Source organism: Meleagris gallopavo, chromosome Z (genome assembly GCF_905368555.1).
Source record: "Meleagris gallopavo chromosome Z, MGAL_WU_HG_1.1, whole genome shotgun sequence".
NCBI lineage: Eukaryota > Metazoa > Chordata > Aves > Galliformes > Phasianidae > Meleagris > Meleagris gallopavo.
The window spans coordinates 26,598,615-26,626,235 of NC_139435.1; the positions used below are offsets into that span (position 1 = coordinate 26,598,615).

Consider the following 27,621-nt stretch of genomic DNA (forward strand, 5'->3'; position numbering starts at 1 on the left):
TCTTTGTCAATTAAGAAGCAGTCATATATGAACTAAATACTTCCTATTTTTGTGTTTAGAGAGTTTTGCAAGGAAGCTCTGTGTCAGTGAGTAGGTGTTCTTTAATGCGTATGCATTTAAAAAAAACCAACAACACAAATCTTAAAACATCAAGCTGCAATATATATAGTGAACTAGAATCATAGAATCCTTAGAGTTGGAAGGGATACCAAAAGGTCATCTAGTCTAACTCGTTTGCAACAAACAGGGATGTCCACAGCTAGATCAAGTTGCTCAGAGCCCTCAACTGGTCACCCATCACCTCTCCGTGCAACCTGTTCCAATGCCTTGCCACCCTCACCGTAAAATCCTTTTTCCTTATATCCACACTAAATCTACCCTCTTTAAATTCGAAATCATTTCCCCTTGTTATGTCGCAACAGACCCTGCTGAAGAGTCTGTCCCCTTCTTTCCTCTAACCCCTCTTTAGATACTGAAAGGCTGCTCTCAGGTCACATTGGAGCCTTCTCTTGTCCAGGCTGAGCAGCCCCAGTCCGCTCAGCCTGTCCTCAAAGGAGGGGTCTTGGATCCCTTGGATCATTTTTGTGGCCCTTATCCTGATGTGCTCCAACAGGATTATGTCTCTCCTGAGTCTAGTCTAGAACTAGTCTGCCATTCTGATGTCTCTTTGTTGTATTTCATGTTAAAATTTGTCATTCTCCAAATATGAGGAAGATTGTTCTTTTTAGGAATATTTGAACCACAGAACCATAACTTCTCAAACAACAGCTTGTGTAGCTAATTTCAGGTGGCACTTTGTGAAGAAGTGCAGAAAATATTACAATCACCCTGACTTGAGAGAGGTATTTTTATACCTTGTGTACTGCCAAAGAAATGTAGTGGAATATAGATTTGACTAGCCAGACTGCTAAAATTGTGATCATCTCATCTGTTTTAGGTTATATGTCTCCACACCCGTCTCCACTAGGAGCACCAGAACATGTATCCAGTCCGATGTCTGGAGGAGGTCCAACTCCACCCCAGATGACTCCCAGCCAGCCAGGACCTATTATACCTGGGGACCCGCAAGTTATGAGTCAGCCCAACAGAGGTCCTTCCCCTTTCAGCCCTGTACAGCTACACCAACTTCGGGCTCAGATTCTAGCATACAAAATGTTAGCTAGAGGTCAGCCTTTGCCAGAAAATCTCCAGCTTGCTGTTCAGGGAAAGCGAACCCTTCCTGGCATTCAACAACAGCAGCCTCCCAGTGCCTTCAACAGACAGTCTGGTAAGTGCACCTAGGCCTTGTCATTGCACAAGTAATTCGTGAAGTTCTACTTGTGGAATGTTACAGAAACATGGTGTTCATGATTATAATTTGGGTCAGCATTCTGATTTTTTTATTATTGAGGAAGTGCATAGAACTAACCTATTATTAATAGAATATTGTACACAGAAATAGAAGTGTCCACCTCAATTATACCTGACATTTTTTGAGTGTTAATCATAGTTTATCGATCACAGTTTTACTCTTCTTAGAGTAATTTCCAGTTTCCTATTACTATGCTGTAAAAACAGATAGAAAATTTGGAGCAGATGAAAGTAAAACAAACCATGTATAACATGCTGTTGAGTATGCATAAGGAAAGTAAAATTTTCTTTATTAGTCTTTCTCTTCCAATGATAATAAATCTTACAGTGTAGTAAGCAAAGCACACTTTGGTCTTGAGAAAACTTTGTTAACACCCTGTGCCTCTTACATTTTCTGAACACTTCCATTATTGAGTGAGTATTAGAAATTGAGTGCTAAGCTGATATTGTTTTTTTTTTTTTGTTAGTAATGATTTTAGTAGTTCGTTTTGGTGTGTATCACTTTGCTAAGAGGTTTGTTATATATTTTCTTTCACAGTAAAATTTTCATAAAACTGTATTTAATGCACAGAAATACTACTTGCCTGAAAAGACTAGATGCTAGAAAGCAGAATAGTTGTTGAATGCTTGTTTCTTAATACGATTCTTTCCTCTGTCAAATTGTTAGGTATTGGGATGCATGCAATGAGTGGTGCTGCAACTGGACCAGGGCCTGCTGCAGGAATACCTGGACATACAGCTGCCATTACTCCTAAAACATGGAATGACGGTACAGGGGAGTATAAATCTCATAATATTTCATACACAGATTTAAGGTAAAACAGTGTAGGTAGAGACCAAGAAAAAGATAGAGGGGGAAAAAAAAGGAAAAGTTAAAAGTAATACAGACAAAATAGCATAACCTTTACTGTGCTTAGGACTTAAATATCAAGGAGAATCTAACCATTTATCTGTGAGTGACTTGGCCAGATGAAGTTATTGCAGTTAGTTAGCCTGAACATGAAGCACCTTTTTAAAATCAAAGTGAAATACATAAGCTGCCTGAGGGACACCCATAAAATATATACTTAAGTGGTATTCTCAGCATGCTTAATTGCAGGAGGCTTGTCTCTTTCAACTATATTCTTTGCTGCTGTAAACTCAAGTTTTCAAACCTTGAACTCATACATGGCAGAATGAGGCTTTTTATTTTTTTATTTTTAATTGCTTTGGAAGTACAGTGCGGTCTTTGAGATCTAAAGAACATTGTAACATTCTTTTTCATGACTTAGTGTGATAATAATTTTTGGAATAAAAATATTTAGATTTGGATTTACAGGCTCATTTATGGTTTGAAAATAGAAGGAGGACTGTTTTGAAATTCATTGGAAATTACTAAGAATATATTTTGTCTTTATTTTTTAAGAGAAATTTAAAGATGAATGTAGTAGTATAGACTTGAGAATAATTCATTTCTCATTCAGCAGAAATCTTATACATTGCTGTTGCTTGTGGGTAAATCTGAGGACAGATAGAGAACTGTGATAGTAGATTTTTTTTTAAAATACAGAATGAAGTGCATATAACTGTGTGTTTAACTGGTAATTTTGAATGTTTTTCTGAACTCACATTCTTCTGCAGAAATCGTCTTGAATTTCTTCCTGTGTTCCATATTTCATGTTATGAATAAGTATTTTTTTTATGATTCAGGCCAAACCCCAGATATGAGTGTCTCCAGTGCACCGCAGAAACTTCCTGCACCATCTCTGAGTGGGAGGCCTTCTCCTGCCCCTACTGCTGCCCAGCCTGCTGCTGCTATGCCTGGGCCTTCTGTACCACAGCCACCACCTGGGCAACCTTCCCCCATTGTTCAGCTGCAGCAAAAGCAGAATCGCATCAGCCCTATTCAAAAGCCACAAGGATTAGACCCTGTTGAAATTCTTCAAGAACGGGAATATAGGTAAAAGTGAATAATATGATTCAAGTACATGTGCAGGTTGTTATTTTTCACTTTCTGGACAGGGAGACTTTGCAATCCAAGGTGGTAGTGACAATCAAGTAAATAGAGTTTCCAGAGAGGAACCATGTCAAAGAAATGTAGAAACATCACACTAAAGAAGATAATCTAATTCCATCTCAAGTTAGGAAGTAGGAAAGTGTGCAGTCAGTATCATTGCAAACCAACTAAGTTTAAAACAGGCTCAGGAACTCTGCTTGGTTACTGTATTATTGGACGCTTCAAAAGACAAAAGTTAGGAAATCTAAATCCTTGTAATCTACAGAGAAACAAATTTAGTGTGGGTAGTTTTCAAAGTTACAAACGAGTTATAAAGGGAATAATGGAAGTCAAAAGGCTGATAAAAGTTAGCGGCTAGAGCAAATTTTATTAGTGTGATCATGAATTTGGCTGAACTCCAAAAAATAAGGAGGTTGTAAGCAAGATTGAAGAAGAGGTTACCAGGAAACCATGGTCTTAAAAGTTGCCTCCTGAGTGCCTCAGTTTGTTGATGATTTATATTCATATAAATTATAGAGGATAACATTTCTTTCAGAATTAGATAAAGTCTTCTCCTGCTTTTTGGCTGTCTTCAAGATCCTTAAAAAAGCAATAGTAAGCCTTGTGAATCTGCAGGGCAAGAAAAGTCATGACCTGCACCTGAAATGTTTCTAATCATTATCCATTGGTGATAAGAGAACCACATAGCATTTCTTGATTTGAACTGATAAAACATCTTCCAATTACTGTAATAATGAGTGTGTAACAGAAAGGTAGCCAAAAGGAATGATGATCTTGCTGAAGACAAGGTTTAATGGCTTTCACTTTGTGAAGGTGAAGCAACATGAAGTTGTTTAGTGTGTGGTGCTATGCTCAGAATATAGGCCTTGATCACAGAAAAGCTTTCAATTTCTACATAAAATAATACTTAAGTAATTTTATGTCATGTCATTGTAGTAATTCTTTTTTTTTTTTAATTAGTCTTAGGCCATTGCTGTTTCAGTGTTTTATTGCTGTTTTCTAAAATGTTTTCCAGTAAGCTTGTAGAACACAAAATTATGCAGTTCCACAGTTGCTCTAAGAGAATAACTGTAGCACTAACCTGATCCAAAAATCGTGTAATCAATACAGTGCAACCATTTCTGCATAAGTTATCTCAAATTTTTTAGTCTTTGTAGCCCTATTCTGTTGCAGTATTTATGCCAGACTATTATGATTTAGGATGCATGAGTAGAAGAAGTAGGAATTGGTAGAAAATAACTGTTATATTCAATATTTAGAACTGACTACAGATACAGCATATTCATTAGTTCTAAATACCTGAATCTTCGTGACGGTGGAAGTGAGGTGGAAGTTTGATAGGAATTCTATAATAGTACAGTTCCATTTTTTCTGTTTACAGTAATTTTTAGATAGTGACCGAAGCTTTTTTAATCTTGAGTGTTCCTAGAAGTTAGTTTTGCCTTGCATACTGGAATAGTTATAACTTCTGGAATTTTTTTCATTGTTTAAAATTGCGTAAGTATCATAAGACAAACTTTTTTAAACAAGCAGTATAACAGTTTTTATGTTTTGGACAGTACTTGGCTTAGCTTTAATATAGGGAAGTTCAATGCAGAAACACGAACTATTCACACTTTACTCACACTAGTATAAAGGTTGTATCCTGATAACCTTTGAAGTTAGTCACAGTTTTATGAAATCGTTGTCTCTTAAGATCTCTCAGTAGTTAACTTTTCTGATAAAGCATTATGCTCTTCAATACCTAGAAAATGAAATGAGTTTTTAATGAAAAAACAGAATACAACATAGATGTTTTAGGGATCCGTATTTCAAAAAACAGACCCAAAAGGTACTCTGATTTGTTGTGGAAGTCTGAACTTTGAATCTGACTAGGACAGGAATTCTTTAAAATTCCTGTATTTACTCGGTGACCTTGATCGTATGGGAACACAGTTTCACATTGATTTACTGCTAATTCATCAACATCATGATAAAAGCTAATTACTGTGGTATTTGACCATTCTTTTCAGGGCACATAATTCTTACTTGGTTAAGAGCTGACTTTTGGGAGAGGATATAAACTACTGTGTACACATTTCCATGTTTTTATGAATCATTTATATGTTTATGTATTAAAGTATGTCTTACTTGCACACAATATAATACTGTAAATGTGAAATACTTTAGTTTTTGCTATTACACTGAAGAAATTACATCTAATTATTTATTTTAGTGACAGAGATTTTGTTTTCCCTTCCTCACTACTGTGAAATTATGTAGTTTGACAATTCATCAAGTAGGCATTTAAAAATAAAATATAGAGATCCTATCCATTAACCGCATGTTAAATAGACTAACAGAGATAGAGAAGTGGTAATGGACCCAGTAACACTGATGAGTCTGAAAAGGCTTTAAATCTGGTGTAAGATCAGCATACTACTTCTCCCTGAAGACCTTTGATCTTAATTATAAAAAAAAAAAAGGGTTCTGGCATAAATTAACAAAGAGAAGGAAAATGGGGAGTTAATATTGTTAAATTCATGTGACTGGGCCAGAAAGCTGTTTGTGGTATATGTTAAAATGGTATTATGTGATAATTGTTGTTAATCTCTGTATGAGTAATGGTGGATGAAAAGGAACCTAGATATTTAAAATTCAGATTAATGCAGGAAATTTAAAGTATTGGTATGTGGACAACTGTTAAATTTGTGGTCTTTGAAATCTTGCTGAAGTGATAAGTTCATGTTGTGCTCTTACATAAGTCTTTGCCCTCTCTTTAAAATAAATACTGCTTTTCAGTTTTAGTGAGTATATTTTTTAGAATTACTAGCCAGTGTATTATAGAGTTACTGTGTTATGTGGAAAGGCTTTTTTTCACATTTTCAGTGCTAATTAGAAGAGAAAAAAAAAACACTCACCAGTGTCCTGTAGACTGTCACTAGCTTCTTTCTGTTACCTGCAAAGTCCCTCTTTTGTATGTCATCTGTGCAAGAAAGGCTGGAATGCACAAACACAACCTCTGTAGTTGACCTCGGTTAATGAGGAAGACGTGTACGTTGCTTAATTGCAAAGGGATCTCTGTGTAGATGTGTAAGCTGCTTTCAGCATCAATGAAGATAGATAGCTGAGTTGCAAAGAGTAATTAAATGTATAGTTTAAGTAAGATTACCCTAGTAAAAATCATGTGGAAAACTTCTTTCCTTGGGTTCCACTGACTTTATAGCCATTAGTATTGTTCAATACAGACAGGAACAGTCCGAGAAAATGCAGTCATTCTTTTTAAAGACTTGAATGTGGTTGTAATTTTGAAATGCCTCAAGTAATTGGGACATTTGCTTGAGGTGAGGTGCCTACCATGAAATTCTTTTTAAAGACCTCCCAACTTATTCAAGAAAATACTATTCTTGTTAGTACCCAAGATGATATGGTTAATACTTCTAAAAGAGTGTGAAATAAAATTGACAAGTAAATGTCTTTTTTTATTTAATACATAACCCATGTGGCTCCCATTTTTCATTGCTTTTCCTTATATGTGGTCTAGATTTTCATTAATATGTACTGTTTTTCTGACCAGGACTTTACTTCAAGAGCAGACCAGGTTTTGTGTGAGTTAGTGAGTGTGTTAGTGACTTAGTGTGAGTAGTGACTTAAAATGCTGTTTTTTTTGTTTTTTTTTTTCCCCTATTTTTTCCCTGTGACTGGATTGTAAAAGGACAGTAATTACACATGATGGAGAGTAAGTGTAGTTGTGTGTAGCCTGGTGTAAACCTCTCTTTTTGAAGTAATTTAGAGAAATTTGAAGATGAACCTGGAATTAGTAAGCAACCTTGAGAATGAGAAAGAAAATGGTTAGCAGTGTGAAGTCTTTTGTACAGGGTGGATTGCTTAGAGTGGTAACAGGACATAACAGCTCACTGTAAACTTGCATTATATTTTGTCACATCTCAAGAAGGTTGTATGTTTGGATTTTTTAGGATTGATTTACATGATAGAAATAGAAACTCCATCCAGCTTTTGCTTTTGCTTGACTTTATGCTCTGTAAACTTTTGGAGATTCTTTAAACTACTTTATTTCCAGTGGTAGCCTAACAAAACAATTCTTAACGAATTAGTAAGTGAACATTTCACTTCATACTTGTTTGCAAAATGGTTAATCCATTTAGTTACCTAAACTTAAACAATGATAGGGAGCGGCATGATTACTTTTTGTGCACAATCTTTTTTTTGAGCAAGAAGGAACACCCAAAGCCAACAAAAAATAATGAAAATGTTAAACTGAGAATGTGTTCAGTATTCAGTTGCTTTACTACATCCACAGCTAAGAAGAGGATTTTGGAAAGACTGTGTCTTTTTTATTGACTAAATTTCATAGAAATCAGTGATAGCAGAATTTGGCTGTAACTATTCTGTAGGTGAACTTTTCGGAAGCATTGCAGCTGTTTGAGAAGTTATCATCCATAATTACATCCACATGCAACTTTTGGTTGATTTAGAATTTTCGGGTCTGGTATTTTTGTGCCTGGCAAAATTTGGGGTTCACAAGGATACTTCTTGTAAGTAAAACTCACAAGAACAATGTAACTATTGGCTTTCTGATCTTGGTTGTCAGTGTGAAAAATATAGTAAAACAAGGTCGTTCTGACTTTTGGTCCATTGTTCTTTCTTTTGAATTTGCAAATGAATGCAAAGAAGGATTGTAATGGAAAAGTACACAAAACTGTACCCATCAAAGAAAGAAACCTGAAAACAATTCGATCTGATACGAATAAAAAGCATTTTCTAAGTTGCTTTCCACACCTACCCTCTTAGTCAAAATTTTAAAAAGGGCCTAGGATTAAATCCAGTGTTTGGTAATTCAAAGCAGTTAAGTTTATCAAATGTCATCTCCATTTTTGCAAAAGCCTCATGTTTCAGAAACAAGTAGTAGAAGCCAAATAACTACCTGAGATAAATTGCTTATTTTTACTGTATTGGTTTGTATGTATTACAATAGAGATTTCTCTGGCGTCTTATGCAATTTTCTGTTTACTTAGGCTTCAAGCACGAATTGCTCACAGAATTCAGGAACTGGAAAACCTGCCAGGTTCTCTGCCCCCTGATCTGCGAACCAAAGCGACGGTGGAGTTGAAGGCACTTAGGTTACTGAATTTCCAGCGCCAGGTAATGCCTTTTTCTTAATGAAAATTGTGTGAGATTATAACCAAACATGTTCATGTAATATAGGATGAACTGGTGAGAGAATCTGTAACAGTACTAAGCCTGAATATGGGATTTTGTGTGAGAACAGACTTGAATTATGAGCATGTAGTAGAAATGTTTAACTTAGACTTTGTTTTCTTACTATGAATGTGCAAGTATACTTTCTCTCCTCTGCTTTTTCTTATATTTTAAAATGTAACGAAAGAAGTGTACCTTTCTTAAAGAGCCAGATTGTGGCACAAAGAGGAAATGATGAGAAAAAGTTGCGGATACATTTTCAACACAAATCCCAGCAGATTATTATTTCTGGACATTCTTTGTACTTGTCATGAGTCCTTCGTTTTGGGAAGAATTGTGTGGTGATGGTGGTGTGTGGTTTTTCATTGTGATCTGTTCTGAGACTTCTACTGTCGCACACAGACTTTGATCTTACTGATTTAATTTTCATACCTAAGAAAGAAGTTTGATCTTGAGTGCTTGCATAAGTAAATGAATTTCAGAAAGGGATGAACTGTGGTAGGCTCTTATGGACCTCTTGTCATTGTTTTTTTCAACTAGTTTTCAGAAGTAGGCATGTAATTTGACAGGTTTGGAAAAAATACTTCCTTGACAGTAGCTGTACTCTGATCTCCGAGTCTTTCTTGCTGCTGTCCTAATATTCCTTTGTAATGAAGTTTTGTGAGAGGACAAATTAAAAGCAGCAGGCTCTCCTTGCTGCAGTGCTGGCTGTACTGTTCCAAGCCTTCAGTATTTCCCTCTTTCTTCTGTCCCCGTTGCAGCTGACCATGAAAGGAGTCATCAGCACTCTGAAAAGCATGTTATATGTATTTTACATTTGTGTTTTATGAATCTTGGCTACCTCTTATCTTGAAACAGAACAATGATTTGTGATATCTTGTTAAGAAGAAATGATGATGTATGATGAACTCTTTTGTCATCCTCTGGGGGTTTATGAGGTTTTATAGAGACAAACATATCTATTACAGCTGACTAGATGCTGGATGTCTTTAGAACTATAATATAAAGGAAGAAGGAGGCTGGGACATCTCCTGTTCTTCCACATATCAAACCTATTTTGTTTTTTTTTTTGTTTCTTTTTTTCTCACTGGTAGTTGAGACAAGAGGTAGTAGCCTGTATGCGCCGTGATACAACACTGGAGACGGCACTGAACTCCAAAGCCTACAAACGAAGCAAGCGCCAGACTTTGAGAGAGGCCCGTATGACAGAAAAACTTGAGAAACAGCAGAAGATAGAACAGGAGAGGAAGCGTAGACAGAAGCATCAGGTATTTTAACTTATTAGTTGTTTTCCTGGTCACAGAAATTCACCTTTCTTTATTCTGTTGGTCTTACTTGTTACTTACTTTACTCACCTTTGGAGTTTTTAAGAAACAAAACAGAACAAAACACCTCAAAATCATGTACTAAGTAATTGGAAAATGGTGAGGTTAGACCTCCTGTGTTCTTGATTTCAAATCTTGTACTTTGTCCAGATCCTACACTTACTTGTTTCTCCTTCTAGGAATACCTGAATAGCATATTGCAACATGCTAAAGACTTCAAGGAGTACCATCGGTCAGTGGCTGGCAAAATTCAGAAACTTTCTAAAGCTGTGGCAACTTGGCATGCCAACACTGAACGTGAGCAGAAGAAAGAAACTGAGAGAATTGAGAAAGAAAGAATGAGGAGACTAATGGTAAGGATTGGAGGGAAGGGTATGATTGTTTTAGTGAAAATCACTCGTTTTTAATATGTATCCTCTTCACATCTCATAGACAGTCTCAGACACCCATATCTTTCCTTTGCAGAAACCTCTTTGACTTAATAAGTATAAATTTGAAACTGATATACTTTGATTATGTGTTTTTAATTATGGTAATCAGTGTGACACTGTTCACTTCAGCTTTTAGCAGATCTTTTTTTTTTTTTTGTCTTCTGTCTACCAACTTGAAAACTTAGCACAGCCACTGCATCGCTTAATCTCATTAACCTAATAAACTAGCATTTTTACAGAATTGCATGGTTATTGGTCCTCTATATAAATATTGAGGTTGATTTCTAGTTTTATAGTTTTGAAGATTCCGTATGATTAATTTGTTTGTGATATTGCCCACCAACTTTTATATAAAACTGATTTCACATGCAAAAATACATAACCCATAGTAATAAATAATGCATGTAGCTTGAGAATGAGTGACAGTAAGCTCTACCCATTAGCTCCAAGACCATTTGTGTTCTTTCATGATTTTTTCTTCTCTTACCTACGCATACTATCACTATCCTTTCTAAGACACCATAGAATGATTTTGTGTACAGTTGTGTATTGCCAGAATGCTGTGGAACTGTTGAGTGGGCTGTCAACATTTCTGGAGTTAAAATAATTCTGGAATGTAAAGTGCAGACATATGAATGAGCGTGTGTGCAAGCATATTAGCAACTAGGACTGGAAAGATTTCTTCAAGACATTTGTTAGCTCTTCTCTAACACTATTAGCACTTTACCAGCAGAATTGAATTGGAATTGACATGTTTTTGAAATGATGCTAGTGGAAAAAACAGTAGTGGGTGCAGACGGAAACATAATTGCTTGTATTTCTTGTCTGAAATCTATTTCTGTCATGAGTTAAGGACTGTACAGTTTGCTTTTAAAAATCACAAAATAGTATGTAGAAACCATTAAATACAAAAATATTAAAAACTTAAAAAACAGAGCACGTGCAAAATGCAAAGAAGGGACTCTCTGAAGAATTAGAAGAATTGTTTAGACTGTAGGGTATTTCTGAAGTTTATATAATAATAACCTGCACTGTAGAGCATTTTTATAATTAGAGATAGTTGTCAGAAGTCTGTGTAGTCAAGCTGTTAAAATATTGATTTGTAAAGGAAACTAATTGAAAAATAGCATTGTGATGCTTTAAAAATAACTCCGTGCATCATTGAGGCTAGTCTTAAATCAGTCTAATGTACAATATGGTAAATAAAAAAGATCTCCACTATGAGAAAAATGAAGTAGATTCGCATGTCTGCAGATGACACAGGATACCAATGCTTCCAAGCACCAGTTTTTTCTCATAAAGCGACTTTGCCAAAGACTCTGGTTGAGCATTTAACTTAGTTATAGGACTTCATAGGTACTTTCAGTTTAGGGATTTGCCCTCGCAAGTATTTGCCTGACTGCTCAGTTAAGTTCTCCAGTAGCAAACTGTGTTCTGTTAATTGCGTTTCTTTGCCTGTTCAGTTTTAGTCCCATTGTGGTATGTTGCAGTACTCTAAAAAGAACCAAATGCAAGTTCAGCCTCTGATTCCCACATTCTTTCTCTAGGCATGAGGTAAATGTAGGAGACTTCCCAAGTTGCTTCATAGGACAGTTGCTAGTGAGGTTCCATGGGGTTACATTTGAGGACCTGCTATTTTCAATGCTTTTTTTTTTTTTTTTCTTCCAATCCTGATCTGGATTCAGGACTCAAATGTATACTAAGTGCATTTGCAGATGATATTCAATTAGGAGAACCTGTTGACTCCTCCAAGGGTAGTGAGGGCTTGCAGAGAGAGCTTGACAAATGGGAGGGCTGGGCAGTCATCAACTGCGTTAAGTAAAGCAAGTGCTGGATTCTGCATCTGGAACAGGACAACTCTGAATGAATGTTCAGAATGGGTGATTAGAGGCTGGAGGACAGATCACAGAAAGAAATCCAGGGATTTTGATTGACAGCAAGTTGAATGTGAGTCAGCAGTGTGTATTTTTTTTTTTATTTTAATTTCTTTTCACTTTTACAATTGTTACATATTTTCCAGTAATTACTATGTGAGAATTGGATATGTTTAGAGTCATATAATTCCTAGACCCCAGGGTGACTCAGGCTGGCCAGGAACTTAGGAGGTTTCTAGTCCAGCCTCCTTCCCAAAATAGAGTTAGCATCAAGGTCAAACTGGGTTGCTCAAGTCTTTTTTCAGTCATGTCTTGTAAAATTCTAAGACCTAGAAATGGCACAACTTCTCTGGACCTCTGTTGCACTACATTTCTGGAGAAAAAAGTGGCTTCTAAAATCCAGTATCAGCCACCACTGTTTCAAATTCAATCAATATCTTCCGTGCTGAGATTGGGAGATTTCAAGCATTGTCTGCATGTGGTCTTAAAAGGAAAAGTAGGTGGGGATTATCATGTGCTGTGATTTTTGGCAAGATTCCTGCTAATATAGTCCAAAATTCTGTAGACCTCTGCCGTTGCACCACATTGCCAAATCAGTGTTTGTATAAATGGACGTGTATAACCTTTACTGTGCACCTGCTTGCCTACCTGTGTCATTTGAACTTCATCAGGTTCCTCTTGACCCATTGTTTTGCCTGTTCAGGTCCTTCTGAAAGGCAGTGCAGCCCTTGAAGTTATTGACTAGTGTCCCTAGTTTTATGTCATGTGCAAACTTGACTAGGCTCCCCTTCATCTTTTAGTCTGGGTCATTGGTGGAAATTTGAAACACGTGCCTTAGATAGACAGCTGTCCTCCAGGTATGGTATGACTCTCTGGGCCTACTTTCTGGTGGACTCTCTGTCCACCTACACAAATCATGATGTAACCAAAATAGCACATGATTTTTAAGATAGACATTATCAATTGGGTAATGTGTGTTTCATATTCCTAGGCTGAAGATGAAGAAGGCTACCGTAAACTGATTGACCAAAAGAAAGATAGACGCCTGGCCTACTTATTGCAGCAGACAGATGAGTATGTTGCTAACTTGACTAATCTGGTATGGGAACATAAACAGGCACAAGCAGCCAAAGAAAAGAAGAAGAGGAGGAGAAGAAAGAAGGCAAGTAATTACACTTGACCTTTTTCTGCAATGTTGTCTTCAAATCCAATTTTAATGGTGATAAACTTTCTATAGACAAAATCGGGACAGATGTGTAAATTAAAATTGACATACATTCTGAGAAGAGAAGAATGTCTTGTTTATGTAGTTGTTACATACAAGATAACTTGTTTAGATGTTTACTTCCTAAACTTGGCTCAGTCTATCTTATAGGTACACTGAAAATAACTAGGAAGAACTTAGGTAAGTTTATAAGCTGATGTTCTGCCAGTAGCACGTTCGTTGTGCATTCTTACAATTTAATTGAAGCTTTTAAAAATTATCTTTGTATGACTGGTTGTGGAATCTGAACAGTGTTATTTCTGAAAAAAATAATTTTGTGTGTGAAAGGATAATTCAATAATGATTTGCCATTTTGTGACCTCTGAGTATCTTCAATTTCTTGCAGGATTGTTTAGAGGATTTTTGTAATCCATTTCCATGCCTGACTTGTTACTAATTACTGATACAAGTATAAACATTGTATCTGCATTGTTCTCATGCAGCATGCTTAGCCTGATGATAAATAGCACTGACTGAAAAATGATAGTTCTGGAGATTAATTACCTCAAACATACTTTGTATTTTCTCCTGTCACCCTCCAGAATGTCTGTACTTCATTTTGAGCGTAAATTTTTAACATATACAAAGTTCCCTACCTCGGTAGTCAAGATACAACTTGTATGGAGTTCTTGACCTATACAGTGAGAACAGACTTGATTTAGTATATTCACAGTAAAAATTCACTGTAGAAGCAGAATCATAGACTCGTTTCAATTGAAAGGGACCTTTCAAGGTCATCTAGTCAAACTTCCTTGCAGTGAACATAGATATTTGCAGCTAGATCAGGTTGCCTAGAGGTCCTGTCTAGCCTGACTTTGAGCGTCTCCAGAGATGGGGCATCCATCACCTCTCTGGGCAGCCAGTGCCAGTCTCCCTCGCCACCCTTATTATAAAAAACGTCTTCCTTAGATCCAATCTAAATCTCTCCTCGTTTAGTTTGAAAAGTTTTTCCCTTGTCCTGTTACAGCAGATCCTGCTAAAGAGTCTGTCCTTTTCTTTATTACAGCTCCCCTTTAGATATTGAAAGGCAGCTCTCAGGTCACCTTGGAGCCTTCTCTGCTCTAGGCTGACGAATTCCAGCTCTCTCAGCCTGTCCTTTTAGAAGAGGAATTTCATCTCTTGGCTCATTTTTTGGTGCTCTAATAGGTTCACATCTCTCCTGTACTGTGGAGACAGTGTAGTGTGTACATTTATTACTATAACAAAATATTTGAATTCCTTTGATAATGTGTTGAGCTGTTTGTCTCCATGATGCTCAGGTTAGCTATGTATGAGGATTAAAGTATCTTACAGCACTGTCAATAAAGACATGATTTTCTTTCACTGAAGTAAAATGATAGTGTGTTACAGTGCTTATTTAATGTCCAGGCCTTTCCTGGCCTAAAACCTAATGGAAGATTAGCAGTAAAATATCTGAGCTCTTAATCACTGTTTTTAATTATACTTTTTCCATCAAACTTTTGCTTATTTGTTAGGAATACAGGAGAGTGCACACAGATATTAGTCTTTACTTACAGTTCCATGAATTTCTTATTGCGTGGCTACAGCATACATTGAAGTTGGTGTCTGCTGTGTCTTTCTCCTAGTCTTTGTGTTGTTTTTCCTAGTTTTTTCATATGTGCCTGTAAGTGCTTCATAATTTACATAAAGTGAAAATTAATCTATGAGCACCCATGGTTATTTGTTTCATACTCACAGAGAAATGAATGAAAAGAGTTCTTAGAATTTTTTCCTACAAATCACAGTGAGGTAATAGGTCATGAAAAAATGTTTGTTGCCTTTGCCAGGCTTAAATTTATACAGTCCAAGTGAACCTCACATTCTTACGAAAACAAATCTCAAATGAGTCTGCATTTTCTCTGGAATACAATTTGGGAAATCTCTCTCCCTTGTCTATTTTTTACATTCCAGTAATTGCATATTCCACCACCTTGTACAGTTATTGTCCCACATCCTCACGCTGTCACAGATGTAAAAAATGCAACAGATGAAATTTTCATCTGTTAGACTAGCTGAACTGCAACTTCTTGCCTTTATCTCTGTCATCGTACTGGGAAAATCTAGCTTCCTACTTCTATGAAATTGGTGTTTCCTTGTACATTAAAGAAACATTTGCAGTGCTTAAAGCACAGCAGCAAGAAATCTGTATTTATCTCTTTGTAATATATGCTTTTGCTTTCCCAAATACTTGTTTGTAAATATTTACAGGATCTGGTCTTTGCACAGTGAACAACACTGATGCTTACTGCTTTTTTTTTTAGTGCTTGAGTTGTAAGCACTGACTATAACTAATTCGTAACAATCTTTACATGTTAGAGACAGTCTCAAATGCAATATAATGGATGTCTGTCTACCTCCTCCTTCATCCAAGGGAAAATAATATTCTCAGTAAATGAAGTCTTTGGAGTTGAGGCCAGATACGTGCTGTTGTAACTTTTCCTACCACTCAATATGAACTGGTTTAGATCTGGCACAATTTCTTTCTCTGTCAACAGATGATCATGCTGCTCTGAAATGCTAAAGCAAGCAGTCTTTGAGCTCATATTGATGTTGATCTTAACTGGGCAAGAGCTACTTTTGTATTGAGCAGGACCAATGATATTTGTATTGTCCAGGAAAATGTATATAAGCCTCTCCTTTTGGTTATTTTTTGTCTGTTAGAAAATGTTATATATCCTTGAGTTCCCTTCCAACTTGGGCCCTACTGTGATTCTGTGATTATACTTCAGAAATATTTTAAAGGCTTTAGACAAAAAGTAGGCTTAGCTGGAATTAGTCTTTTTTTTTTTTTTTGTAATACAAGTGAAAGAGTAGTTAACAAAGTTTAGTGGATATGTGTGTTGAAGTATGAAGATTATATAAAATGAGAATCAAATTTTTCAAAATGCAAAGTTGGCCCATTTCTACTACTGCATGTTCACCTGAAGTTCGTGCCTTGGCGATGGATTCTAAGGGCAAAGAGTTCAGTTTTGATTGGAAGCAAATATTGAGGATCATTCAGAAGTGCAGCTTGTCTATGCTTCTTTAAAAAAAAACAAAACAAAACAACAAAGTAAAGCAAAAAAAACAACCAGAATTGTGTAAATTTATAGCACGTGTTAACAATACTTAAAAGTTGTTTAAAATATAATTTGAAAGATCTGTTCTTCTTCTCAATCTGATCTATTTGCACTGGTAACCCAAGTAAAACTGTGCAGTAGTATATCAAAGCCTGCTCTGTTATGAGATAGAAGCTGCATCTGTCCTTAGCTGTTTTCAAAATTATTTAGGGAAGTGCCACTTCAGAAGCCATCTGTCTTCCATTTTTTTCATGCCATCTCAACATTTTTAAATAGCACAGATGAGGACAGACTTTTGTGAAGAAACACCTTATTTCTCAGAGTAGTGTCTTGAAAGATAAACATCCAACTTACTCCAGCCATTACCCTCAAACTTCGTTTTATTTGTAAATTGAGCAACTGTGGTCTGAACTTAAGATATAGCACAAAGTATTCCCAAGGGGCTCTGGTAGTTAGTTGTGAGACCAAAAATTAATTTTATACATAACAAATTAAAAGTACATGCACAAATACATTATCTGTGATGCTTGGTGACACCTCTGAAACTGAGTTTAAATCAGTTTGGAAGAAACCAACAGTGAATCACATGGGAACTGTTTGCTATTGACACTCTGATTGTGATGAGAAATTCAGAAGGCTAGCCATTTTTCAGATTCATTGCAAAGACTAGAGATGTTGTATGTACCATGTGGTAAGTGAGTTGTGTGTGCAAATATGTCTGTATCCATCTTCTCTAAACTACATGCATTCCAGACTATGCAGACATGGATTGAGACCTATTTGTGGTGCAGAATAATTTGAACGTAATATCAATTATTCAATATGTAATATCAAATATTCAGTATGTTCTTGTGATCTGACCATGATGCTCTTTACTTCTTCATTTTTTGTAGAAGGCTGAAGAAAATGCAGAAGGCATGGCATCTGGTCTTGGTCCTGATGGAGAGGTATTGTTTTACAATTTTACAACTTTTCTGATGATTGTCTTATGGTGTATATCATTGAGATAGCTTCACCAAAAATCATGCCTCTAAGACCTGTTGTTTCTGAGCAGGAAAAAATGCTATCCAGGTTAACATTTCTGTTGAAGTTCTCTCTAATAAAAAAACCTGAGTATATTGATTAATTCCTCTCAGTTTTTTTATGTGCTTAAAAGTAAACAATTTTCTTGCAACCCATGAGTACACATAATTTACTTTTTAAAAAGTGGTTGTAATCACTTACGTTCTAGCTTCTCAGTAAATTAAAAATTACATTATTGCCACTGTCAGTTACCTTTGCTAGAGTCATAGAATGGCTTGGGATGGAAAAGATCTTCAAAGTCATCTAGTTGCACCCTCCTCCCCACCATGGGCAGGCTTCCAGAGATAGGATGGATGATAGTGGAATGATGACTTAATGTTATCAATTCTTGCTTACTCAAGCAGATAAAAATGATTAATTTTTTCTTTCTTTGTCTTTCTTTGATTGATTATTTTTTTTTATAATAACAACATAATGAAGCAGAACATATTCTGTTTCATTAACAGCTATCCTGTTAATGCTGTTTTTCTGTTATGTTTATTTATGTTTCACATAAATACTTCATAATTTTATGTATTATTTTAGTTCTCATCTTTTTTATACTTTAAATAGACTTTTCCTGATATAGTTAAAGATTTATCATAAAGTCCATTAATATAGTTTCACACTGCTCAAAGAAAATATGCATGACAGCACTTTAACTTTTGAATTTGTGAAGAATATAAGTTTTAAACTCAGTGAATTTGTTTATAACTGTTTTATTTGTTTTTTCCTACTCATGCATATTAGGAAAGAATTCTTCAGTGTAGGCAGTAGTAGAAGGTGAAAGGTTTTTAAACTAGAAATTCTGTGATTAAGTGGGAGGAAGTAACAGAAAAATGTAATTTTGCTCTTCTAGTTTTGTTACAGAACTGGAGTTAGTAAGAGGACTTCTTACTGCAGGTACTTTATGGACATAATTGAAGTAGTTGGAACAGTGAATCTTTAGAATAGATCTGTATGGGAAAAGAAGGTGATGACAGTGCCTTCTAAAGGATGCAGGCATTATGGAGCAAAGCAGGTGGCAGAGACAGAAAATGAGATAACCCCTTCCAGTGACCAGTGGTGACTCAAGAGGAGTGCAATTTGTATCCAGAGAGAGATACTGTTCCATTGGCCACTAACCCTTAAACAAGTGTGAGGAGGGGTGATCCGCTGCTTCTGGTCATTGAGATGCTTTACTAGCACCTGAGCTCCTGGGGTTAGCCATGTCTGGTGGCTCAGCCATTGGTTCAGGCTGTGACCTGGCAATTCTGCTGCAGGTTTTCTTTTCTTAAAAAGTTTGTGAAATTGTTATGTCCTTAACTCTCTGTAAAAGAGAAGAGGCCACGAAGTTGATGTATATTTCTTGTTGTAGATGTCCATTGGTATAAACAACTGGAATTAAATGACCATAAGCATACATACCTTATATCTTCTTTCATAAACGTCAACAGTTTCTTCTGCTCACTGTTGCTCTTCTTAATCCAATTGAAATCCTGTGATATATTTGTGTATGTCACACGAAGATGTGTTAAACACAGAAATACTGTGATTCAGAGTTGGCTTCATAGCCATGTGGGAAGCTGTGTCTACTAATAAAACTTTGCTCCTTGTTCAGATCTATAATTCTGAAGTTGCTGTTTTACATTTTGCATGGCAAGGATGAAATTTAGTTGCCTTATGGTGTGAAATTTTCTTGAATTTTTAGCCCATAGATGAGAGCAGCCAGATGAGTGACCTTCCAGTCAAAGTGACTCACACTGAAACAGGCAAAGTTCTTCTTGGTCCAGAGGCACCAAAAGCAAGTCAGCTAGATGCTTGGCTGGAAATGAATCCTGGGTAAGTACTTAGCATGTATGTGGGCTTTTCTTTTTATTTATTTTTAATTGATTTATCTTAATTATTCTTTTTTCTTTTTTACTTATTCCTTCTCCTTTCAATTTACTACGTGCAAGCTGAATATGACATGTGTTGAACCTAATCCCTCCTCCTTTTATTATCTGTAATTCATATGCTATCTTCTCTGTGTAGCTATGAAGTTGCTCCCAGGTCAGACAGTGAAGATGAAAGTGGTTCTGAATATGAGGAGGAGGTATGTGTCTTTAAAAAAATAATAATAACAGTAATAATGTGACAAGTGTTCCAGTAAAAACCAAACTCTTATCCCATATGATATTCTCGTCTTTTTAGTAAGGTCAGAAAGAAAACCAATACCAGATGTCCAGTTATTTTAAGAGTGAAAAGATAGGGAATTGTGTTGGAGGTTTAGATTCATACTGTTGAAATCGAATTTATTTGATTCAGTACTTCAGTGGTGACTTAAATACAGCTGTTCCAGAGGTTCAAAAAGGGAAGAATCTTAAGATTAATGCATGTGAATATCCTGACCCTGAAGCACCTGTCATGGTCTAGAAGGTGTGGAGAATTGTGCTAGCTAATCTGCAGGTGTATAGTGTATATAAAAATAATGACCTCATAGGATTCCGTACTACAGGGACACAAAGCCTTTTTTTATTAAACATTCTTGTTTTTTAAAGATTTCCTGTCAATACATATCACTGCTAGCAGTAATACTGTGATTAATAAAGTTAATAACTGTTGGGATAAAAAGTTGCTGCGTGTATCGGATAGAAAGGATATAGTAATAAAGAATAGTAGTAGTAATTAAAGTTAGTAACTAAGATGCAATTTGAGGTAGGAAGATCACTGATATAGTAGCAGATACAGTTTGAAGATAACTGTAGATTCAGTGAAGTTTTTGGCAGTACTATGACAACAGAAATATTTATGGATTCCAAATTTACCAGTGCAGCAAATAGAATCGGTTATACTTATCAGTTGATACTTGAGAGCTTATATATGTGCATACATATTTGTAAAATTACTGGTATCAAATGCATCAAGCAGATTTCAAAAATAGGGGTGGAGGGGAATTTAAAACTTATCTCAGGAGAGGCTGACTGCTCCCAGGAGTGGGCCCAGAAGGGAAATCCAAGTAAGGGACATGAAGAACTCTTGATTCAGAGTTGATCTGTGTCATGCCATGTGCAGTGTCACAGAGTTTAGTTGTCAGTGACGGAGAGCCACAGAGTTCATTCTGTTTACCAGTGAAGCTTCAGCCTATTTCTGAAGAGAAATTAAAAACCAATTAAAAGGAGTATATGCAACATGGTAAGCTTCTCAGAGAGAGAAAGCTCTGTCTTGGATAGAAGTTATGCCATTTTTATGTTGAGACATAAGAGGGCGTAGGACTCCACTGCTTAGGTGCTGTTAATTTCTGTCTTCTTCCTGAGAAAGACAAGGATGATTTTTCCTGTTTTCCTTTATTTTCTTTAAACAAAAATTTATTTCTCGCTTTGATTCTCATTTTCTCAGGTGATAAGTTGTTCTGTTTCTAGTTTCTTTTTTGTCAGTGATATTTTCAGGATGCCTCTGGTATCTGGTATTCAGCCACACATAAAGAATGCCCTCAGTTCCCAGGCAGAGCTCCTATGTTTGAAGGCCAAGTTCTCAGGCTTGGTTTCTTCGGATTGCTGATAGCTGTGTCACTGATGTCTATGGGCAACAGCAGCAGGGGATAGTAGTCTGTAAGATGTACAAGGTCTGGCAGCCTCTCTGTCACGTCTTTGTTGCAGGCCCCTGGCAAGCAGCAGACCTGTCTAGATAGCAGGTCAGAGTGACAAATGGGGGCCTCTGTACCCCTCGGAGCAGAATCACCCACCACTGTCACCCATCACTTTTTCTTAGTTACAGTAGTTATCCAGTGGGAAGCATGTCTGGCTGCTTACATCAGTTTAGACAACTTAGGTCAGTCAGCTGTCACAGGAGGTCCTCCACCTGGACATATCTTACACAGTCGAGTTTGCCACTCACCTCTGCTCCAGGAGAAAAGTCCAGACGCTACTCACAGACCACAGTCTGCACAGATGCATCTTCCTTTAAAAGCTCTGGCTGAGTGGAAATTTCCAGACTGAGTTTTCAGGCTGGCAGACATATGTGCTCCTGTTTTGTTGAGCAATCATTTTATGTCAGAATTTGTTTCATTACAGTCAGGTTACCTCCCTAACTGCTCCCTCAGGATTGTAGTATTAGATACTGTGCATGATCAATACCAGTGGTTCCATAGCATTTTTCAGACAAGTACTTTCTAAAGGAGAGAAGAGCTTAGGAGAGGAGAAGTACTAATTATTGTAGAAGGCTGCATGTGTTAAGATGGGAAGTCAGGGACCAGTATCTGTCAGATTTGGGCCACAAATGAGATGTGCCTATGTTTCTAGTACAGGCTCTTTAGCAGCTGTTGTTCTGAGTTGGGGAAATGACTCACAAAAGTCAGAGTACTCTTTCCTCTTTCTCATTTCTGAGAATTTAAGTTGCTGTTCATCCATTGCTGCTGTAGGCAGAGGGAAATTAAATGATTTTAAAAGAAAAAAAATGTGATTTTTTAAAAATAAGAAATGAAAACTCGTAAAAGACAGCACTTGCCAATTTTTTAAACTGCATTATATTGTCACAAATCTGGAATACAATACAAAAGCATGCATGATTGTGGAATTTTCTTTCTGTACTGAGTATAGTAGACACAGTAAGAATTCTTAAAATAAGATTATTAAAGGGGAAAATACTTCTCATTTCAGAAATTTGTGACCTTATGTTGAAGAATGTATGTCAAATATTATATTTCTGTTTTGCTGTAGCACAATTCTGTAGGAACATAAGTGTAGGATGGACTTATGGATTCAAGTTCCTGTCATAAAATATTGACCAGTGAAACCTACCAGTTTGTGAATGCCCACCTTAAGTATGATTTAGAAAGTAGTTACGCTTTCTAACATCTGTTTCTTCTTCTGTGTTATGTAGGATGATGAAGAGGAATCAAGCAGGTTAGAAGCAGATGAGAAGATACTCCTGGATCCTAACAGTGAAGAAGTTTCTGAGAAAGATGCTAAGCAAATCATTGAGTGAGTGTTATGCATGTGCTACTTTTCTTTTTACTTTTGTTAAGAATTGTGATTTCTTATAGTGGTGTTCTCCAAGAATGGCTTGCCGTAGTTTACAGTGAGTTATAGCTGCTTCTTTGACAAGAAAATCTGCAGCAGGCAGCATGTAATAGTTGGGTATTTATTATGTACTAGAAGACTAGGTCCATCCAGAGTACTTGCCAGAGTTTGTGATTAGTACTATTTCTTTAGAAATAAATGTGAGTTATGGTCAAAACATACTGTTTACTTTTTTCATTGTTGATTTGTTTGTTTCTGGAAATTTACTTTAATTATTTCTCTGCTTTGCAGGACAGCCAAACAAGATGTGGATGATGAATACAGTATGCAATATAGTGCTAGAGGGTCTCAGTCCTACTACACAGTTGCACATGCAATCACAGAAAGGGTGGAAAAGCAGTCTTCTCTTCTAATTAATGGCACACTAAAACATTATCAGGTGAGAAATAATTGAAACGTTGTAATATTTAAAATTTGTGTTTCAATGTGGTATTTCGAGTGACAAACACAAAGTTTTTTTTTTAAGTATTACAAGAGTTCAATTAGGTTAGAAATAAGGAATCACATGAAGAAAGAAATCACAGTTATCTATCACAGATAATTATTAATGCTTAGTGCTTGAATTATAATACAACTTCACTCATGTACTTGTAACATTTTTTTCATTACAGTTCAATATTGTTTTGGTTTTACTATCCTTCTTACTGACCAACTGTTTCAGTTTTGCTTAAAATTTTCATTTGTGGTGTTTAATAATAATCTTTTCTTCCAATATTTAAAAGTTGAGAATTTAATATTTTAATTAAAATCCTGACATTTCAGTATACTGATGCACTACAGTTCGGAGAGAATGAAAGCATGTATTATGGAGGATAACATCTCATATTCTTTACAGACATTTAATGAATTTATTAACTTAAGAATTTCTGTGTTCTGGCCTAAGCAGAATACACTGAAAATGTCATTAACAGCTGTTTTTGGCACTTTGAACGTTGTGTTGTTTTCCGGGGAGCTCTGTGGACCTGCATCCTTTATGCCATCTGACCACTCCATTATCTGCATATCCAAATTAAAAAAAAAAAAAAAAAAAAAAAAAGCTATTCTCCGAGTTACCATAAAGATGTATGTCTTTGTACTTGCAGAAAACTGGGAAGAAGACTATTTCCTAAGTGTTCAGTGTGTCAGAATTACAGTCCCTGCTCTGTATGGTTCTCAGTACTATCATATATTACATTAGCTTGTTTAAGTCACTTAAAATTCAAGTGTCAAGCTATTTTGTCTTTTGAAAGCATTTCATTGTTGTTGTTTTTCTTAATTGGACTCTTCTACATGGTGGGAGAACAAGAGAATGAACAAAAGATGAAACAAGAGCATTCAGACTGGTTATATGGTCAAACTTTTTCCCTGCAAGGACAGTGGAGCAAGGTCTCAGAGCAGTTTTATTATCTCCTTCCTAGGAGGTTTTCAGTCCCTTAGCAGATCAAGCCCTGAGCAACATGGCTTAACCTGCTGTGATCATGGATTTGGGCTAGAGATTTCCTGAAACCTATTCCAGATTGAATTACTGCATGGTCCTATGTTGGACCATTGGAAAACTCCATCTGAATTTGAATTATTTTCTCAAGTTTTTGCAAAAGTGTTTCACATTGAGTCCTCAACAAAAAGAGAAAGTTGTTATTTATTAACTGATTTTTGAAAGTGCTGAGTTCACATTTCTAGCACCATTGAGGAACTAAGACAAGATAGAATCTGACTCACTCTTAGGATAAATATGTGGCTTTCTTGGCTCTGAGTCCTCTTTATTTTTGCAGCCTCATTGTCAACCTGTTGTCCAGGCTGTACACCAAATGAAACAGGGATTTATCAGCAGACTTGTTTAGTGTGTAATCCTTATTCATTGTCTGGGAAGGTTAATTTGATGCAATAAATAATTGTGTATGTATGTGTATGACAGTATAAATTTGATGGCCATTATTAGCTTAACATGCTCATGGACAGGAGCATGACAATTCTTCTACTTCCTGTACTTTAATTATTTTTTGAAGCATAGAGATATTGTTAACTCATGGTGATCTGTGTTTTGCAGTGCAATTTCCCTGTGTATCACAGAGTAAAATAATTCAATCTGTGGAGTTAGACAAATACTGGCAGAAATTACCAATTAGAGCAGATCCTTCAGCTATTTAAGTGATATCTAGCAATTGAACTGGGAATTTTGTTCTTCATTATATCTTTTCTATTCGATGATGACTACTACACGAAATAAGAGAGACATTTGGCAAAAGAGTTTATGGCAAGAGTGTTAAGGCTTGTCTTTGGTTTTAGCAGAAATGTTTTGAAGGAGATTTCAGTGTTTTGCAGGTACTTCCCTTTGTATTTTATATCCTTTTTCCTTCTTAACTTTTTTTCTGCTTTTCCATATTTCTTACTGTCAAGTTTGGTTAGATTGTCTTTTCTTGACATAACAGTACCCGTATATGTCAGGGGAGAAAGTTGAATGATACAGGAGGGACTGGGTCCCTGTCCTCAATTCTGAAGCTACTTGTAAGTGAAACATACAGTTGCAGAATAAATTCTGATCTGTTCTTGATGTTTTGAGTTCAATAAAATTAGTTTCTAGAGAACTTAGTACCCAGATGTAAATCAGTCAGCACATACATAAAGCTAGTAAATCAGCAACATTATTTTGAATATTTTCTTGCAGAGACAGTGGAAGGTTACTTCAGACATATATTGTTTTCTCTCTCAACTTTCTTGGACTTCATAATTTAGTTTTCTCTGCATGCATGAGACACACTGAAAGTCTGGATCTTAGAAACAGAAACTTACAACTTTGCAATTGTATAAGTAATCAGATACGTACACACATGGAAGACCACGTGACAAGTCAGTAATCTGAATCCTAAAATGTAATTGTGCTTATGGCTCTGCTTTCTAGCAATGCTCTCTGAAATATAAAGGTCTTCTGTTACACAGATATTTCTTAGCTACAGTACTCTGGATTCTTTCCAGCTCTGGGATTTTTATATACAAGGCATAATTGTAGAAAGGGGGTGTTATCTGACATGGAAATACTAACAGCCAGGTACTGATGTCTGCTACAAGAGGCTTAGAACATCAGTGATGCAATTGGGAAGTGTGAGGGCTTACCAAATACGAGAGATTTATAAGTGTTGCACAGAATCAGCAGGTTTTAGAAGATTTAGAAGATTTTTTATGAGGCAGACAAATTGTATTAAAAATGCGCAAAAAACTTTTGATTTCATTAATGCTAAAACTGAGGGAGAAACTCATGTAATGTCAGGTGTTCATCAGCCTTATAAAAGAGTGCCTGTGTTTCTTTCTGCAAAAAAATGAGAAAATATTTCTCTATGTATAAAATTTGACTACATTTTGGTCTTTTTTGGTCAGCAGGAGACAAGATTTTGATATAGCTACTGCCAGGAACAATACTGAATGATTTTTTGTTTTGTTTGTTTGTTTGTATCTGCTTATTTTTGTTTAGATAGGGTGGGGAGTGAGTAGTGAGTGATTAGGGTTAGAAGAGAAAGAGAGAAAAGGAGTTAAGATAGGCAGGGATTCTCATGCTCATAGTGTTATTGAAGGAAATCCAGCATTTATCTAGGCAGGTCATGAGAATTGTCAGATTTTTACTGTTGATGTTAACTAGTTGTGCATGTATTTAATAACAGAAAATATTATTCTTCATTTCAGCTTCAGGGACTGGAATGGATGGTTTCACTCTATAATAACAATCTGAATGGGATTTTAGCTGATGAAATGGGTCTGGGAAAGACAATACAGACTATTGCACTTATCACTTACTTGATGGAGCACAAAAGGCTCAATGGCCCCTATCTCATCATTGTTCCTCTTTCGTAAGTAGAGAACCTCATTCATTTATTATAGTTCTAACAACTTGGTCAGTTATGCAGTATTATGACTGTAATAATCTGTCTTATCGCCACCTATTCCTTTTCCAAGATTCTACTTGTTTTATAGATTTTTTTGCAATGAATTTTGCTTTCACCAAAGGCAAGGTGTGAGTTCCAGTGATTTGAAATGCTGTATTTAAAGAAAAGCCATTAGGTATTGCAAAATGAATGTAGTATCTAAAGGATTTGTTTTCTTATATTTGTGAGTACATAATAAATGTCTTGATTTATATACAGAAGTTCCTTGTCCTTATTGTAAGATAATTCATCCACTGATTGTGTAGAGCATGCAAGTGCTGTAGGATTGGGATATATTTTATTCATGGCCATCTTTTATGATTTCTTTTGAAATATCCTGTTTTCTCACTGTGTTGCATTAGTAGTTAAGCAGCATAAATATCATAGCTATACCTTTTTCAATGAGGACATATGACATGCTCTAGTGTGAGCAGAAATGACAAGAAGAAACCCTATAAAGTAAAACGAAGTCAAAAATAAGGGATGTTATTAATATGTGTTTTCTTACAGGCACAGTAAAATTGTAAAATTTCATTTGAGTACTCACTATTGCTTTTTTCCTGTTTCTGAAAGAGAAGAGCTGAAATTCCTATAGGCATTACAAAAGGCTTCTTTTCTGTCTTTTTCCATATTTTAACATTAATAGCCATTGCTTTGAAGATTTAGTTATTGAAAGAATCTACTTTTGCTGCACTTAAAAAGTTGTTTGTTGTGACCTTGTGGTAGAAATAAAGTGCAGATGTCAGGACCTTCATAGTTGCACTCAATGACATTAATGTAATTACAATGGAAAATAGATGAATTCTACTGTCAACATCATAAGGTTGTATTTTACAAGTTACAGACTCACTTTGTGGATTCTAAGTAATGTAAAATAATTCACAAATATATTTTATATTCTGGTTTATCTTTCTTGTCCATAATATGCTCCAGAATATCAATATTACTATAAAATACAATTCTGAATTGATTTCGAAGAGGCTTCTGAATGTGAGCTGAAAGATATTTTTCTCATTTTTTTTCTGTTTCCATTTCTCTCAAATGCTTGATTTTTATTACAGTATATGATTTTTATTTTCTTTAATTTACTTAATTTAATTATGGGGATTGATTATATGGAATGTGTTGA

The 27,621-nt window shown here is 35.9% G+C and overlaps 1 protein-coding gene across 4 annotated transcripts in view; it reads left to right on the top strand.

Moving 5' to 3' along the window:
• The window catches only part of SMARCA2 (SWI/SNF related BAF chromatin remodeling complex subunit ATPase 2), a 106,872-nt gene that overhangs the window by 24,271 nt on the left and 54,980 nt on the right, over positions 1-27,621 (top strand). For 3 of the 4 annotated variants that reach the window (XM_085214268.1, XM_085214270.1, XM_085214272.1), the window contains 13 exons: positions 938-1,267; positions 2,018-2,122; positions 3,037-3,289; positions 8,362-8,488; positions 9,640-9,813; positions 10,050-10,223; positions 13,167-13,337; positions 17,392-17,445; positions 19,251-19,381; positions 19,574-19,634; positions 22,400-22,500; positions 22,831-22,978; positions 26,254-26,417. In XM_085214268.1, the coding sequence (XP_085070394.1) occupies positions 938-1,267; positions 2,018-2,122; positions 3,037-3,289; positions 8,362-8,488; positions 9,640-9,813; positions 10,050-10,223; positions 13,167-13,337; positions 17,392-17,445; positions 19,251-19,381; positions 19,574-19,634; positions 22,400-22,500; positions 22,831-22,978; positions 26,254-26,417 (1,993 nt within the window). The remainder of the gene's footprint in view (positions 1-937; positions 1,268-2,017; positions 2,123-3,036; positions 3,290-8,361; positions 8,489-9,639; positions 9,814-10,049; positions 10,224-13,166; positions 13,338-17,391; positions 17,446-19,250; positions 19,382-19,573; positions 19,635-22,399; positions 22,501-22,830; positions 22,979-26,253; positions 26,418-27,621) is intronic. The other variant, XM_085214271.1, reaches the window with a different exon arrangement.